At 34.5% G+C, this 18,693-nt stretch overlaps 1 protein-coding gene across 1 annotated transcript; it reads left to right on the top strand.

Moving 5' to 3' along the window:
- The first annotated feature begins 1,183 nt into the window (after positions 1 to 1,183).
- On the top strand, positions 1,184 to 16,450 carry LOC141718588 (uncharacterized). Its single transcript, XM_074520967.1, has 6 exons — positions 1,184 to 1,466; positions 1,610 to 1,819; positions 2,404 to 2,599; positions 2,955 to 3,054; positions 3,134 to 3,754; positions 16,391 to 16,450. Exons 1-6 carry the CDS (start codon positions 1,184 to 1,186, stop codon positions 16,448 to 16,450), a joined length of 1,470 nt encoding a protein of 489 aa, XP_074377068.1.
- The last annotated feature ends 2,243 nt before the right edge of the window (positions 16,451 to 18,693 follow it).

Genomic DNA, 18,693 nt, shown 5'->3' with positions numbered 1-18,693 from the left:
TCTCCCACTAACTCACTTTTAATAACCGTGAAATATTTTTATTTCCCCCTCCCCTGATCCTCCCAGTTTTTATTTTCCCCATTTCCATTTCATTTTATTTTATTCATTTTATTTTAGTTTCCCTAAAGTTTTACTCCAGAGCAACCATTTCAGTCACGGAAGAATCATTTCTATAGACCCATACCGGGTGCGATTTTGTCTTTCCCTCTGATTGATTCTTTTCTCTCTATCTCTGATTTATATATGTGCATCTGTTTAAGTGTATCTATGTATGTATGTAAACATACTTGATTTGGAATTATGTATATACATGGGGTGTATTATATGTGTAATGTCTACTTATGGGTATTATATATGTGATTAATTGTTCATGTCTAAGATCTATTTATTTTTTTTGATTTTTTTTTGTATGTATATGCTTGATATTTTGTGTATATATAGGTTAATATTTTGTCCTTGTTGAGATTGTTCTAATCACTATTATCAAGATAGGGATATTGTCAATACACACTGTATTTTAGTTGGATATAAGAAATGGTACAAAAATTGGAACTCTCACGGAGAAGAATACATGAATGCGCGCACATCACATGTTTATAATAATATATCTGAAGATGAATACATTCGAATGGATGAAAGTGACAATATTAGAAGAATGGTATATGAAGGTTTTGACATTCCAAACATGGGCGAAAGACAACCTGAGATTCATGAGGTGGTACAGTTAGATTAATCGATAACTAAGTTCTTAAAACTTTTAAAAGCTGCTGAAACATAATTGTGGAAAGGATGTGAGGAGTTTATATTATTGGACTTTGTTGTTGAGCTTATGCACTTGAAAGCCATTTCTAGATGGTCAAATACTTCTATCAATAGGTTATTAAAGCTGTTAAGGAGGGTTATGCCAAAATCTTGCAAGATACCATGTTCCTTTAATGAGGCATTTAGCATGAACAGAGAGTTAGGATTTAGTTACCAGACCTGGGATGTATGTATTAATCACTGTATGTTGTATCGCAATGAAAATGAGAAGCTGGATGAATGTAATATTTGTGGTGCATCAAGATATAAGAAATTAGATGATGGAAAAAAGGGCAATCAAACAGTTGGAATAAAGATGTGGTATTTTCTTCTTAAACCATGATTGCAAAGAAAATTTTGGTCTTCCATAACAGCCGATCTCATGCGATTGCATGCTGAGAACAGAGTGGATGATGGTGTTTTTAGGCACCCTACTGATTCTCATGCATGGAAATACTTTGATGATATATATCCATATTTTGCAAGTGGTGCTCATAATTTAAGGCTAGGATTAGCAGCAGATGGATTTAATCCATTCAGAAGCATATCAATATCTCATAGTACATGGCCTGTTATAGTCATTCCATACAATCTACCACCTTGGTTGTGTATGAAACAAGATAATTTCATTTTATCTGTGCTCACCCAAGGCCCCAAGGAACCTGGTAATAAAATTGATGTTTATCTTCAACCTTTGATCGAGGAGTTAAAAGAATTAGGGAAAACGGTGTTCAAACTTATGATGCTTGAAAAAATGAGATGTTTACACTGCGAGCTTCTTTAATTTGGACGATAAATGATTTTCCAGGATATGCAAACTTGTCTGGATGGAGTACAAACGGTGAGTATGCATGTCCGATATGTAACAAGAGACCACAAGCCCACTGGTTGAAAAATGGTCGCAAATGGTGCTATATTGGACACATGAGATTTTTACCTAATAACCAAAACTTTCGGAAGGACAAAAAAGCATTTAATGGTGCACGTGAAGTCAGATCCAAACTAAAGCTACTCTCAGGTGCTGAAATATTACAACAAGTGGAGAATATTGAAACTAAGTACAAAGTACAAGATGCACTTGGGAAAAGAACCAGGGAACAAAGGGAAAAGCAACAAGCAAGAGTCGAGAAAAGAAAGATTTCCAAACTGCCTCACAATTGGAAGAATCAAAGCATTTTTTTGAATTACCTTATTGGAAACACAATCTTGTTCGTCATGTTCTTGATGTTATGCTTATTGAGAAGAATGTATGTGACAATTTGTTAACACATTATAATCAAAGGGTAATTTGAGTTCTAGGTAATATCCGCACACCATTGCACCACAACCTAGAGGATCTCGAAAAAGTTTTTTGCCTCCAACCCAATTTACAATGAGTAAAAAGCAAAAAGAGATATTTCTTAAGGTATTAAAGCAAGTCAAAGTACCAGATGGATATTCTTCTAATATTTCATGGTGTGTGACTTTAAAAAAGAAATATATATGGGGATTGAAGAGTCATGACAACCACATTTTGCTCCAGCAGCTCCTTCCTATGGCAGCTCGAAAAACATTACTACCTGATGTGGTTAAAATGTTGATTGAATTGGAAATTTTTTTCAGACAATTATGCTAAAAAAACTAATACATTAGCAGACCTGGAAGAATTACAAGGTTGTATACCTTTTACACTCTATCAACTCAAAAAGATATTCCCACCTTCATTTTTTGATGTCATGGAACACCTTTCGGTACATCTAGCAGATGAAGCAATACTATGTAGTATTGTACTTTTCCATTGGATGTATCCAGTTGAAAGGTATTTGCTCACATTAAAACTTTATGTAAGCAATCGTACTCATCCCGAGGCATGAACTGCTAATGGATATATTGTAGAAGAATTCATGAGCTTTTGTTCTTGATATCTGGAAGACATGGAGACAAAACTGAATCGTTCTGTGCAGAATGATGATGGGGGCAAAATTACTGGTCGTTGTATGGGTAAAGATGTAGACTTCACCCTTGACTATGTCACCAGAATGCAAGCACAAAGATATATATTATTCAACACACAAGCAACAGAGCCTTATTTAGAGTAAGTTGAAGAATCTGATAAAATATATGTTTATCTATCTTTTATATGAATTATGTTAGCTGATTCTTTTAATTTATAGAATGCATTTATCTATCCTAAAGAGGACACTTCCTCGTAGTCAGGCACATCGAATACAGACGGAGCATAATCAGAATTTTGATACTTGGATCAAAGATTATGTAAGTAAATTTCTCATGATTATTCATGAATAATATCAAGCTATTTAACAAACTTACACTCTGTATTCAATTTTTTAAGGTGTGCACCACAAAGGATGTAATTCCAGATGATGTGAAAGTCTTATCCTTGGGACCTCACATGGATGCCAGGAGGTTTAAGGGATACTTAATAAATGGTTTTCCTTACAGAATTAAAGAGGTTGATGCACGTAGAAATAGTCAAAATAGTGGTGTTATGCTTAGTGCAAGTGTCACAAGCTTTGCTAGTCGTAAAGATAATAATCCAGTCACCGGTGACATGAATTTTTATGGAAAATTGAATGATATTATAGAGATACGATATAGTAATTCGCTGAAATATACATTATTTAAATGTAATTGGGTGGACCAGCACACTGGTGTAATGAAGGATCCATTTAAGTTCATATTGGTGAATCATAAGAACATGATGTACAAAGAAATTCAGATCAATGATGAACCTTTTGTTTTAGCTACTCAGGCTGAGCAAGTATGGTTTATTCAAGATCCTATAGACACCGACTGTAGTGTTGTTATGAGAATGACAGGGAGAGACAACTTTGATAATTATACTAACGAAGAGTCTACAAAAACAACCCGTATAACTCAAATTCAGCCATTTAATGTACAAGATTTCGATAAAAATGTTGCAGACGTTGATTATTTGTTAGGAATATGTTGTGTACTTGATGATAAATTAAACAAAACACCTTAGTAGATTTAATTTAGTAATTTTGTAGCTTTCAATGGATGATCACTTTAACATCCGTTGAAAGGGTAGTTTATGCATTAATAAGTTTAGTATCACATTTCTGCATATTGTAAATGCATTAAAGAACTAGATATTGTATAATGTTTTAAGTCATGTTGATTACTAGATTGATATGCAAGATAGGTTGGCTAATTGTAAATATTAGATGCCTTGTAATCTTGTATAAGTTAAATAGAGCTAACTTCCTTGAAGATGCTCTCAACCGAAGATACACATGGTTTCACCGGATGATTAAGTAGAGCTTAAACGAATGTTCAACCAGACTCTCAACGGATGATCCAACTAAAGTCTCAACGGATGATCCCAAAGAGTTTCAACGGATGATCAAATTCAAAGGTACTTGATAGTGACTTGACAGTCATATGCGTTGATTGTATGCAAATGGAATGTGGCAGCCTATTTATAGGTTTTAGAGAATAAAGAAGCATTTCCATTTCCATGCTAAACTGAAGATATTCAAAGATGCTCGATATAGAATTGAAGGAGCATAAAATTAGACTAGATTCATTTTTTCTTATTTGTTTATCTTTTTATCATGTAACTTGGTGATATATAAACCAATGGTAGCAAGTAGAACAATATCGAAGTTAGTAAGCAATTACCATAGAAATAGATAAAGTTATATCTGCAAAGAATTTCTCCATTCTTTGTTAGTTCAACTTGTAAGCAGCTGTATATAAAAACATTGCATCACAAAGTTCTCATATTAATATATATCTCTGGTGGAAAAGTTCAATCCACCGGAAAGTTGTTTGATTTCTTCAATACTTTCATTCGTCACTTTAGCTAAATCAAACACAGTTATATATTCAAAGTAGAACTGTTCTTAAAATCCAAAAAGTAGCCAAAATTACATTCATCCCCCTTCTGTAATTCTTTGTTAGATTGTTTGGGAATAACAATTGGTATTTTGGCAAGCTCTTAAAGAAAAAAGAGTTAAAAGATCACAACAACTAACAAGATGAGCAGAAAAGATGTTGGAGTAAAAATTTCATTTCTGAACAAAGACAACTATCACCACTGGAAGGTGAAAATGCACCTGCATCTCCTCTCTCAAAATGAAGAATATGTGGATTGTATTGAGAAAGGTCCTCATGTCCCTATGAGAGGTACTACAGGAAATGAGCCATACATCCCAAAACCGAGAGCAAAGTGGTCTGATCCAGACATTGAACAATTTCATAAGGATAAGAAGGCCATGAACATTTTGTTTAATGGCGTTGATGGTCACATGTTTGACAACATCATAAACTGCAAAACTGCTAAAGAGATCTGGGATACAATTCAAGTTATATGTGAATGAACTGAGAAGGTAAGGGAAAACAAGATGCAACTCTTGATTTAAGTTATATGTAATTAAGACATGGAAATTATCTAGAGATGTCCATGCTCAAATTACTAAAGTTCAAGGTATAGAATCCTTCTATGATGAATCCTGGAAAAAGAGCAAAGAGAAACTGAATCCCAACTTGGAAGAAGGACTTTCAACGGATGTGGATTTGATGGATCCGTCGAATGATCAAAAGAATTATCCATCGAAAGAAAAGGAACCACATTCGTTGAGTGAAAGAAAGCCAGATAGCAAATCCCAGATAACTAAGTTAAATAAGAAATATGGATCAGTTTCCAAGAACTTTGTTCCAGGAGAAACAAGTCAAGTAAGAAAAGAACAAGAGAGTCAATGTAGGGCATCTGTCAATCAAGCATTTGAATGAAAGATTGGAGAAAATAGAATTTAAAGCAGAATCAAAAAGGAAAAACAATACGAATAGAATAGTAGGAATTAACAAACATAACAACTACACACCTGATAAATATGCACCTAGAAATATCTGTGTGAAATGTGGTAGTGTTAATCATTTGTCTTCTAATTACAAACTTGCTACACCTGCACCCATGTATGCACCTTCTTTATTTCCTAACATACCTACAATGCCTGTGAATGTTATGCCTGCACATAATTTGAATGCACAATTTTCTAATATGCCATTTGCTCAAAATCCTTACTATGCTGCATTCAGTATGCCACAAATGCCATTTAGCATGCCTTACTGGAATAACATGTTTGCACAAAATATGCCTTTCAATGTTAACCAACCTGTGCATGATAATTCTGTAATGATGAATGGTTTTAAAGGATCTACTCAATTAACTAAGGATGAATCTCAGATACCTAAGTCAAATGAGGACAATCCTAAGAAACCTAAGAAAAAGGCTAACAAAACAGGACCCAAGGAAACTTGGGTACCAAAATCAACTTGATTTAGTTTTGTTGTGTACAGGGAAACAAAAAGAAACTTTGGTATTTAGATAGTGGGTTCTCAAGGCACATGACTGGAGATTCTACCCTGCTCACTGGGTTCAAGGAGAGAGTTGGCCCAAGTATCACTTTTGGATATGACAAGGGTTATACTGTGGGATATGGCTTGATTTCTAAAGAAAATGTCATCATTGAGGAAGTTGCCCTAGTGGATGGACACAAGCATAATTTGTTGAGTATCAGCTAATTTTGTGATAAGGACAACTCAGTAACATTTAATTCTGAAGCCCGTGTTGTGACCAACAAGAAAAACAATAAAGTGGTTCTCACTGGAGTGAGAAAAGGAAATGTGTATCTAGATGACTTCAACTCATCAAATGCAGAATCTGTCACTTGTCTCTTCAGCAAGGCTAGTCAAGATAAAAGTTGGCTAGGCACAAGTAGCTGTCCCATCTTAACTTTAAGACTATGAATGAACTAGTCGGGAAAGATTTGGTAAGAGGTATTCCTCAAGTGGAATTCTCAAAGGATGGATGATGCCTGTCAGAAAGGAAAACATATCAAAGCATCATTCAGAAAGAAGTTTAATTCAACAATTGAAGAACCTTTACAACTACTACACATGGATATATTTGGACCAGTCAATGTGTTGTCCATCTGAAAGAAAAGATACTTCCTAGTAATTGTGGATGATTTCTCAAAGTTCGCTTGGACATATTTTCTCAAATCCAAAGATGAAGCTAGTGAAATCATCATCATTCACGTAAGGCAAGTCAACAATTATCATAATTTCAAAGTTAGAAGAATTAGGAGTGACAATGGAACTGAGTTCAAGAATTATGTGATGAGATTGTTTTGTGAAGAGAATGGGATCTTGCATGAGTTTTCTGCAGTAAGAACCCCACAACAAAATGGAGTGGTGGAAAGAAAGAATAGATATCTAATTGAAGCTACAAGAAGAATGCTAGAAGAATCAAAGTTACCAACATACTTTTGGGCAGAAGCTGTAAATATTGCATTCTACACTCTGAATATTTCTTTCGTTAATCAAGCAAAGTGCATGATACCCTACCAGTTGTTCAAGAACAGGAAGCCAACATTAAAGTTTCATCATGTCTTTGGATGCAAATGCTTTATCTTAAGAATTCAAACTGATCAGCATGGAAAGTTTGATGCCAAAGCAACTGAAGGAATTTTTGTTGGATATGTAGTTGGAAAAGCATAGAAAGTCTACAATCTCAGAACCAACATTGTTATAGAATCTGTACATGTTGTGTTTGATGATAAAAAGATTGAAGGACCGTAACATGGAGATTTCCATGAAAGCCTCAAATTTAATAATGTTGAGATGATTTATGATGATAGTGATGATAAAAGTGATCAAGAAACAATATCTAAGGACAGTGCAGAAAAATCTACAACTAATGAAGCACATAATTCAACATCCGTCGAAAGACTAAGTGCATCATTCATTGAAAGACAGTCTGCATCATCCGTTGAAAGGAAAAGATCAACATCCGTTGAGCCATCAATAGGAGTTGAAAGCCAATATAGATCACAATCAAAAAGAACCCCAACTTCAAGTCAAATATCCACAAACTCAGGGGGAGTTCCTTCTAATCAAAACTCAGTCACACATCAAGACAACTATGAGGCCTCTTCGTCTAGAGCTAATCTACCCAAACAGAGAAAATGGAATAAAGATCACCCATTTGAGCTAATTATTGGTGATGCATCTTCAAGTGTGCAAACAAGGAAAACAACTCAAGAAGAATGTCTATATAGCAGCTTTCTGTCTCAGGAAGAACCTAAAAAGGTAGAAGAAGCTCTGTTGGATCCTGATTGGGTTTTAGCTATGCAGGAGGAGCTAAACCAATTTGAAAGGAATAAAGTTGGAAGCTAGTACCCAATCCTAAAGGAAAGAATCCTATTGACACCAAGTGGGTAGTCAGAAACAAGATGGATAAAAATGGCATAGTAGTCAGGAACAAAGCTAGATTGGTTGTTAAGGGCTACTGTCAACAAGAAGGAATATATTTTGATGAGACATGTGCTCATGTTGCAAGACTTGAATCTATCAGAATTTTTCTAGCCTATGCAGCCCATGCCAATTTCAAAGTCAATCAAATGGATGTTAAAAGTGCATTTCTGAATGGAGAATTGGAGGAGGAAGTTTATGTTAGTCAGCCTCCTGGTTTTGAAGACCCCAATTTTTCAGAATATGTCTACTATCTTTTGAAAGCACTTCATGGACTAAAGCAAGCACCTAGAGCCTGGTATGACACTTTGTCAAAGTTTCTCTTAGAAAATCATTTCACAAGAGGTACTGTTGATAAAACCTTATTCTATAGATATGTTAATGGCTCTAGTATACTTGTTCAAATTTATGTAGATGATATTATATTTGGATATACAGATGAGAAACTTTGTAAAACGTTTGCCAAATTGAAGTAAAGTAAATATAAAATGAGCATGATGGGAGAACTAACTTACTTTCTTGGTTTACAAGTTAAGCAAGTTAGTGATAGAATATTCATTAGTCAAACCAAATTTATTTATGACCTTTTAATGAAGTTTGACTTAATGGATTGCATATCTGTAAAAACTCCCATGGCTACTGCAACTAAACTTGAATTAAACACTATTGAAAAGTTTGTGGATATTTTAAGCTATAGAGGTATAGTTGGCTCACTTTTATATTTAATAGCTATTAGACCAGATATAATATTTGCTACTTGTCTTTGTGCTAGATTTCAGGCTGATCCTAAAGAATCTTATTTTGTAGCTATTAAGAGAATTTTCAGATATCTCAAAGGAACACCAAAACTTGGCATTTGGTATCCTAGAGATTCTGATTTTAATCTAATTGGTCACTCAGATGCAGATTATGCAGGTTGTAAAATTGATAGGAAAAGTACTACAGGAACCTATCAATTTCTAGGAAATAAACTAGTATCCTGGTTCAGTAAAAAGCAAAAGTCAGTCTCTACTTCTACAGCTGAGGCTGAATATATTGCTAGTGGTAGTTGTTGTGCACGTATTTTATGGATGAAAAATCAATTATTGGAATATGGTATACAGGTGAATAAGATTCCTATTTTCTGTGATAATACAAGTGTCATTGTAATTACTGAAAATCTAGTACATCATTCAAGGACCAAGCACATTGACATCAAGTACTACTTCATTAGAGAGCATGTGATGAATGGTACTGTGGAACTTCATTTTGTTCCAAGTGAGAAGCAACTTGTAGACATCTTCACCAAGCCACTTGATGAATCCACCTTTACTAGGTTGATAAGTGAGTTAGGTATGCTTAAATATTCTTAATTTGTTTTGATATCTAAGTAAATTTAAATGCAGCTAGAATAAAATTTGATGTTTCTTATAAAAGATGAAATTTTGGCTAAGTCAGAATTTACATCTCGACGGATGTTCATTATCTGTTGAAAATGAATATTCGTTAAATTTCATGGCATCATCCGTTGAAATATGAAATATTACTCTAGGTACTTTTAATCCTTATCCGTCGAATTGCTCTCACTCTTAGCCGTTAATTCTAGGCATTATCCGTCGAATTTACTTACAGCCTGTAAGTATACTTTGATGGATAATCATTAGAATATTGATAGTTTTCTTTATTTTTAAACGGCTATTTTGGGCTAATTTGATTGGTTACTTTATTTTACTTTTTAATTTTTGACAGTTTATTTCTGAGAAAGTATAAAAGCCTATTTCATTTTCAGTTTTACTTTTATCTTTCTCAAGCAATTTCTTTAACTCTCTTTGTCTCCAAAGCAAAACCCCCTTTCTAGAACTACTTTCAATCACAACAATGGCACCTGTAGTCAAAATCATGTCTCAAACTTGGTATGTCTATGAAAAGAACAACTTCGTAGCTTTGGTGAACAAGCAAATTACTGCATCTGAAGACTATCACAAAATGATGGACTTCATTCAAAGCTGCAAACTGAGTTATGCAATTCTTGAGTCTCTAATCATCTACTGTGTGGTTGTTGAGGAGGTTTGGACTACTGCTCTGTTCAACTCCAAGGATAAAACCACTATCTCCACTCTTAAAGGTAAGGAACACTGTATTAACTGTGATGCTGTTGAAAAATGCTTTATATTGCCTGAAAATAACACTCTTGCTCTACATACAGACACTAATGTGAGTAACATGCTTATTTCTATGGGTCATACTCTTACTGCCACCAAGTTAGGTGAGGTTAGGAGACTAGATTTTAGGAAAGAATGGAGCTTTCTATGTGACTCTTTTTTTAAAGTGTTTTCTGGAAAAGTTAGCAATTTTGATGATGTAACTTATTCACTTGTAAACATGCTTTATATACTTCTTAGTGATAAGTATTTTAATTTCAGCACCTCTGTTATGTATGAATTAGGGAGTAAATTAGGAGATATTAAGAAGAGGTCTAAGAACATCTATTATGCTAGATTTTTTATGATGATAGCTAATTTTGTTTATGAGAATCTCTCAATTGAGAACCCAACAAATAAGTTAGATTGTTGGATCCAAGAGAGAAGGGTTATTGCTGATCTTAACAGGGCTAATTACCATAAGGAGGTTCCCCTAATCTACATGCCAATTATGGAGCAGCCTCAGGTAAGTGAGGTAAACACTTCTATCCCTGCTACTTATCTACCATAAATATCATTGCACCACTCTAACAAAATCAAACTAGTTTTAAAATCCACTAAAAACCAAGAGGGGAGTGTGGAGGGAAGTGAGCCTGGTGAGGGACAGGGTGAACATAAAAGAAACCCTAAGGATAAGGATGGAGAGGTGTGTGTAACCAAGCCTAGCCACAATGCAGTTTCCAATAAACTGTAGTGCTTAATAAGGATATAAGCTCATTACTAGTTTCATCTTCTCAAAAGGATGTCACTACTGAAACAAGCTCTCAACCATGAGCACAGGCCAAGAGGGTTAGGGACACAGACTCACCTCAAACTTACACAAGAAAGAAGAAATCCAAAACACTTGGGGATACAGAGGGTGCACACATAGTGCATACTGCAGTCAAAGACTCAGTTATAGCACCTTCTCAAAGTCAGTTTGATGTGGCTCCTGTAAATATGCAGTCACAGCCAAAATCTCTCACAATAGAAGCACCTCACACACAAAACTCACCCACAAATTCTTTGGATGTGGACATGATTCACACATCGATTCCTGATTCTCCATCTTTAACTCTCATGGAGAAGCCAAAATCTACAGCAAGTGAGCATCATCTTTTAGATGATTTATTGGCTCACTTTCCTTTTTTTCTGATTCTACTGAGAAATCTATGCCAAATCTTAAATCAATCACCACAGATTCTACAGTAGTTTCCACTCTAAACTCTATCATTTATATTATCTCGACGGATATTGTTCATCCGTTGACTAGTGATTGTATCTCGACAGATGTGCTTAACAGCAGTCATCCATTGAAACTCTCAACTACTACCTCGACAGATATTTCTCATCCATTGACTATCATTGCACCACTTGAAATCTCAACTATTTTTACAAGTGCAGATGATTTTATAGTTGTACAATCACTCCTAGGATTGAGGGAAAGGAGTGAACAGAGTGAGAGGTTAAGTTGCTCTCATGGAAAAGGAGAGGAAAAGAGTGAAACTATGCAAGCTATTTCTTCCAACTTGGAAAAAGTGAGTGAGTGGAGTCCCACCTTAGATGGTGAAGGTGAGGGTGTGAGGGTGGGAAGCCAAGGGGAGCCCTTGATGCAAGAAAAAAGAGATCATAAGAGAAAAGCAGGTACTGAAGAATGGGAAAAGCCCATTGTTAGTGATTTAAGGGATGTCAATGAGGGTGAAAAGAAGCAGCTATTTCAGCAAGATTATCTAGCTGTCTTAGACTTTGTTTCTTATAAAGCTGAGGAATTTACTCACCATGTTCTAGCTTATCAAACTTTGGATGAACAGGACAATGAGGTTACTGAGAGAATTCTCAACTTGGTGCACACAACAGCTTCAATGCAAAGGGCCAAGGATGCAATTACTGCCATGCCCTCCACAGCTGGTGATGACTTTGAATATCCAACTGGTGGTTCTGAAGACAATTTTAGGGATGATGTTGAGGATGATAAAGGAGATTTCATGGACATAGGGGAGAAACAGGTCCTAGCTCAAATACAAACACTCCATCATGGATGTTTAGCAAAGAATGCAGTGAGCACCACTTCAAATCAACTCTCTTCAACATAATTCATCAGACTCAGACAACTCTTCAAGCTACTACAAATGCCAATACCAAGAGTCTTCTTCAAGCACACCTTGAGTCTCTTCAATTGCATAAAATCCAATCTCTCAATCAAAATCAAGATGTGTCTAAGATCAAGACAAAGATTGGACAAGTCAAAAAGGACCTCTCTGAAAGATTGGAGTATATGCTTACTGCCACTATAATGTTAGATATCAACTGGCAACTCAGGAAAAACTCTGATCTCAGTACAAAGGTGGATTCTTTGGACACTAGGCTAAAGACCCTAGAAACCTCTATCACTCAAATCCAACTCCATCAAGCTCAATAGACAATGCTTCTTCAGAAATTGGTGGCTGCACAAACCTCAAACTCTACTCAACTTGATCCTAACAAAAAGGGGAAGAAAGATTCTATAATTCCAGTTAATCGGGGGGAGTCAGTTAGTGAGGGGGAGAAAATGCACAACATACATGTCAGTAAAGTGATTGTTCCAACAATTACTTTCTCTAAGCCACCAATCCTTGACAGCATTGATTCGATCAAGATAGCAGCAACTGAATTAGAGTTGGAAAAAAATGGAAGAAGCTTGATGAGAAATTAGAGATGAAATTTGGTCCAATTGAGAAGTAAGACAAAGTCTTCTCTCATTTCTCTCAATTGAGACTAATTCCAGCCAATGACATGAGCTTAGGGAACATGGAAATGGGTCAACTCTCAGCAAAAAAATCTCCAAAGGCCAATGTTATTTTTCAACCAAAGAGGAACTATCCAAAGAATTTAGACAAAAATCCATTGGACCTAGTTTATGAAACCCCCAAGCCTGATGAGAAGAAGCTGCTTGGTAGGTCTATTACTTTCTTCAAAGATCCTAGAGACTCCGTCTTGAAGAAAAGAATTGCTAAATTTTACAGAAATGGAAAATTGATATGTGTGGTGGCTGGACATCCACAGTTTGCAGACGCTAAGAAAGAAGAAAATATGAGGCTCAAACAACAACAAAAGCAAGCTGCTTAATATGCCAAGAACCAAGATAAGAAGCCTGTAACCACAGAATCTGAATTGTCTACTGTGATAGCTGAGTCAGTTAATGAAGATAAGAAAGAAGAACCAAGCAGACAAAGAAACAAAGATACAAATACAAACCAAGGAGGAAGCTGGATTTTAATGAAGACAAAGAAGAGGTCATGCCTATCTAATCTACTACTTCAAGTCAACCAACCATGTCCACAATGGATCAGTCTGAATTCAAGATTTATCCTGACATAATTTTCCATGGCGAACCCGTAATACCTAAAGATGAACCTGTAGATTGGGAAAGCCTACCTCTTCCTGATTTAAACATTCCAATCCAAACTAAACCAAGAAAAACAAAGAAAAGAGCAATAAAAAAGGTCAAGCCTATCAGGCTTGAATCCAAAGCCTTAGTTAAACCCAAACTAACTATCAACAAGGGAGATCAACTCTTTATTTGTGACATCAAAGAATTTTCAGACATTAATCTCTATCTAGATGAGCTAGAAGAAGCAAGATCTATTGATGCCTACAAACATCTTCCGAAGAGATTGGTCTTCAAGTACAAGGGTGAAAGAGAGCTAACTTGGCCTCTTCACAGAATTCTTAATGAAGGCTATTATGTTATGGTAAAAATTTCTCCTCAATAAAGAAGAACTTTGGGTTAAACATTATTTCCAAGAAGATGGTACTGAATAATATTGAGGAGATAAGGAATAGCTGGAGAGGACCAAATGCACTCCCAAGAGTTCTAACAATTCCATACACAGGAAACAGAGTGCATTTGAGGCCTTACTAGTTGATGGAGTTCAAAGATGAAAAATGCACCAGAAGATTCTTCAGATTAGAAGATTAGCTAAAATTTCAAGAAATAAAACTCTCATGGAAATGCAAAAAAGGCTAGATCAGACAAATGAAGATGAATCTGAATTCTACAGTTAACTTCAACACCAGATTGAAGAAAACAATGAGAAATTGAGAAAGAAGTTCATTTAGTCAAGGAAATGAGTTAAATTTGCTCAGTCTAGAGAAGCACCTTGAAAATGGCTTGTGAGATTCTCTGCAAACCTTCCTCTAAATTATTTTCAATAAATTGTAGCACTTGTTAATTTTATCTACTAGAAATCAGTCTGTATTCATAGGGTGTTTTGATATCATCAAGTTTCTCTTAATTTATACCTATAATTCCTATAGACATAAATTAGGGGAGATTTTTAGGAATATATTGTGTACTTGATGGTAAGTTAAACAAAACACCTTAGTAGATTTAATTTAATGATTTTGTAGCTTTCAACGGATGATCACTTTAACATCCGTTGAAAGGGTAGCTTATGTATTAATAAGTTTAGTAGCACATTTTTGCATATTGTAAATGCCTTAGAGAACTAGATGTTGTAAAATGTTTTAAGTCATGTTGACTACTAGATTGATATGCTAGATAGGTTGGCTAATTGTAAATATTAGATGTCTTGTAATCTTGTATAAGTGAAATAGAGCTAAATGCCTTGAATATGCTCTCAACGGATGTTCCACAAGGTTTCAACGGATGATCAACTAGAGCTTCAACGGATGTTCAACCGGACTCTCAACGGATGATCCAACTAAAGTCTCAACGGATGATCATACAGTATTTCAACGGATGATCAAATTTAAAAGCAGTTGATAGTGACTTGACAGTCATATGCGTTGATTGTATGCAAATGGAATGTGGCAACCTATTTACAGGTTTTAGAGAACAAAGAATCATTTCCATTTTCATGCTAAACTGAAGATATTCAAAGATACTGGATAGAGAAATGAAGGAGCATGAAATTAGACTATAAATATTTTGTCTTATTTGTTTGTCTTTTTATCATATAACTTGGTGATATATAAACCAAGGGTAGCAAGTAGAACAATATCAAAGTTAGTAAGAAATTACCAGAGAAATAGATAAAGCTATATCTGTAAAGAATTTCTATGTTCTTTGTAAGTTCAACTTGTAAGTAGCTGTGTGTAAAAACATTGCATCACCGAGTTCTCATATTAATATATATCTCTGGTGAAAAAGTTTAATCCACCGGAAAGTTTTTAAATACTTGTATTTGATTATTTTATGTTTGATTTCTTCAATACTTTCATTCCGCACTTTAGCTAAATCAAACACAATTATATATTCAAAGTAGAACAGTTCTTAAAATCCAAAAGGTAGCCAGAATTACATTTAATCCCCCTTCTGTAATTCTTTGTTAGATTGTTTGGGAATAACATTATTCATGGGTGCGTGAGGGAATTGAAGGCATGGAAGTTGATTCAGCAAATCAGGAGGATTACAACACTCAAATTGACGAGGAAGAATAATATTTTAATTGGATTATTTGGAGACACTTTATTTTCTTGTTGAACTTTTATTAGTTATAAATTTGATTATTAATTTCACTTATTTTCTATTAAGTTTTAAAGTTAAAGTTAGTGATTATTAGTATGTTAATCCCCCTTCCATAATTTGCAAGTAGTCTAGCATATGCGCATGATAAAAAATACTTAGAAAGCTGACTGTGATTGTTACTTGTAAATGTTTTCTCTAAATAGAACTGTACTTGATTATTGTCATTGTTTGTAAAAATTGTAGAGCTGCAAATGGCAAGGCAAGCTTCTTCAGGAATTGGTGGTTCTTCAACTGGTGATGCATCATTGAATCAAAATTCTTCCTGTTAATGGGAAATGAAAAGGCAGAGGCCTAGCCAAAAAGACACGTAACTGGGGTGTAAAGAATTATTGATTAATTTTGATGCTAATGGTTGGCCTTGTGGGGGTAAGTATAAGAAACTGACAACTCAACTTGGATTTTTCGTTAAAGATGGAATGTCGTTTCCTTTAACTACAGAATGTTGGGTTGAAATGGATTTGACTATTATTGAAAAGGTATGGGATGATATTAATTTTTTCGTTATTTGCTCAAAGTTTTATATGATATTATTTATGCATGATAATAATTCCCTAGTAGATTAATTTATTTCAGATATATGTTTATATATTGAAATTTAGAGCAATCAATGTAATTTTAGAATAACACAAATGCGCCCATGGAAGCCAAAAAACATTGTATTGATAGTATGGGTGATTAGTGGCGGGATTGGAAATGTCGTGTTAAGAAAAATGGTTATTATGCATACACAACTGATGAAAAAAGACTAGCTAATTGTCCAGCTAGTGTCATTGAGAGTCAATGGCCTGTGCTGGTATCCAAGTGGGGGAGAGAAGATGTGGAGGTAAATTTTAAATGCAATTTACTTTAATACAAAGTACAAAGAGTTTGATGTGCTTAACAAATTAATATTTAATTTTTTTTACAGAAAAAGCACAATAAAATAAAGAGAATCGATTCAAAGAAGAATTTTTGCATCACACCAGCAAAAAACTAATGGCTGTGCTAAAGAAATATGTAGTATTACAAAAATATTCATTACATTTTTAACTATATTAATTGCATTTTCTACTAATACAATATGAGTTTTTAATCTTTATCTAGTGAAGCGGGCTAATAAGGGGGAGGCTACTGACTGCATTAGCATGTTTATGGCCTCTCGTAAAGGTGTAAAAGATATTACTACGCAGCGCATGATAGTAAGTATACTACTTATAATTAATGTAATATCATTAATAATAATCTCTTTTTGCTGCCATTTTTACATGCTTTGGGTTTTTACTTTAAAATGTTTGATTATAGGAAGAGCTTGAGATTTCAAGACAGGAATTGAAAGAAGCTAACAAAGATACTCCTGAAGAACTAGAGCATTTATTTATTGATAAATTTGGTGAAGAAAAACATGGAAGAATATGTTTCTTGGGACATGGTATCACACCAAGTATGGTATATGGTAGAAATAATGAAGTTCCAACTACATCAGCTGAAACAGTTGTAGCAATTCGTGCAGAATTCGAGGAAAAATTTGAACTACAAAAATAGGAAACAGAGGCTCACATCCAAACTGAACGAGAAGCATGCAGGATTGAAATGGAGTTGAGAATGAAAGCCTTTAAAAAAGAAATGCTTTCACAACTGCAATTAAAAACAGGTAAATTAGTTTCATATTTATATTTATCGTGATAACTTAGTTGCAAGATTTATATGATAATTATGATATTTCAGCTAGATATCTAAGTTGTGAATTGTTCTATAGAAGAGGATATAAATGTTTTAGCTCTACATCTAGTCCCTTTTTGACTTTTTATCTGGCTCGGTTTCAATATGGAGTTTTCTATTGTATTTTAGAAATGGAACATGAAGTTATTGCCTTCTTGAATATATTATGATCACCAAATACTAGCACTTTTCACTACATCGGAATAAAAGAAAAAAGTACTTTAATTTCTTGGTAACTATGTCAATCTGGAGCAAGTTTAGGACATGTCAAATTTTCTGTACTTTGTGAAGGTTCATTTGAGGGACCGTAGTTGAGTATGTTAGTATATGAAGCTACAATTTGAGGAATGATTTATTGATTTTACTATTTGTGGTTAAATAGTTGTTGGTACGAAGATCTACCAATGATAAAGATTCCTTAATTTGATTCGAGCTCTGTATGAGTTCATCTGCTCGCTCTTCTATATTCTCTATCTTGGTTTGTGTATTTTTTCGCTCTCTTTTAATTCATTTACCAACCTCTCAATTTGACGCTTGAATGCATCGGCCCTAGCATAAGAAACATACAATTCTATTAATTTCTTTTGAAAAAGTTAATTCATACACAATCATTAATTCTATTGATGCCCTGGTCATACAAACTAGTAAACAGATATAGAGGATGACTACAAAGGATCAAGTATGATAAATAGGATATACCAAAACATCGATAAATTAAGTTGACATGTATGATATTTACTGTAATTGATGACATATGGAGTTGGTTTCAAGAAAAAACTCGAGATAAATTTTATGAGGACTCTCATCTAGTTTTTTACGACAACTCATCATGATAGATTTCACATCACATTAAGGAATCTCAGTTGCAGCTTATTTATTTATTTCTTTTTTTTCTAATATTCCAACTTGTTGTATGATCTTTATATCTAGACCCTCGTGTCGTAGAGTCCCTCCCTCCCCTAGTAAATATATTATGCATGACAAAGAAAATCTATTACAACCCTATAATATTCCAGGTAGCTAATGAATCAAGCTATAGGTGTATCATCATATTTTAATGCAGTATCACACATATAGATGGTAGGGAATTAATGTATAGCATTTACATTTTATTTTTTGTGCCCCACTAGTACTTTGGTAGGTAATTGATGATCTTCTTTAATTCTAGGTGCATGTTTTCATCTGCTCTAGATTTGAGCTCAAGGATACCTGATTGCATGCATG

Source organism: Apium graveolens, chromosome 4 (genome assembly GCF_009905375.1).
Source record: "Apium graveolens cultivar Ventura chromosome 4, ASM990537v1, whole genome shotgun sequence".
In the NCBI taxonomy this organism is placed as follows: Eukaryota; Viridiplantae; Streptophyta; class Magnoliopsida; order Apiales; family Apiaceae; genus Apium; species Apium graveolens.
Note: the sequence above shows the minus strand (reverse complement) of the source record. Positions and strands in the feature narration are given on the sequence as shown.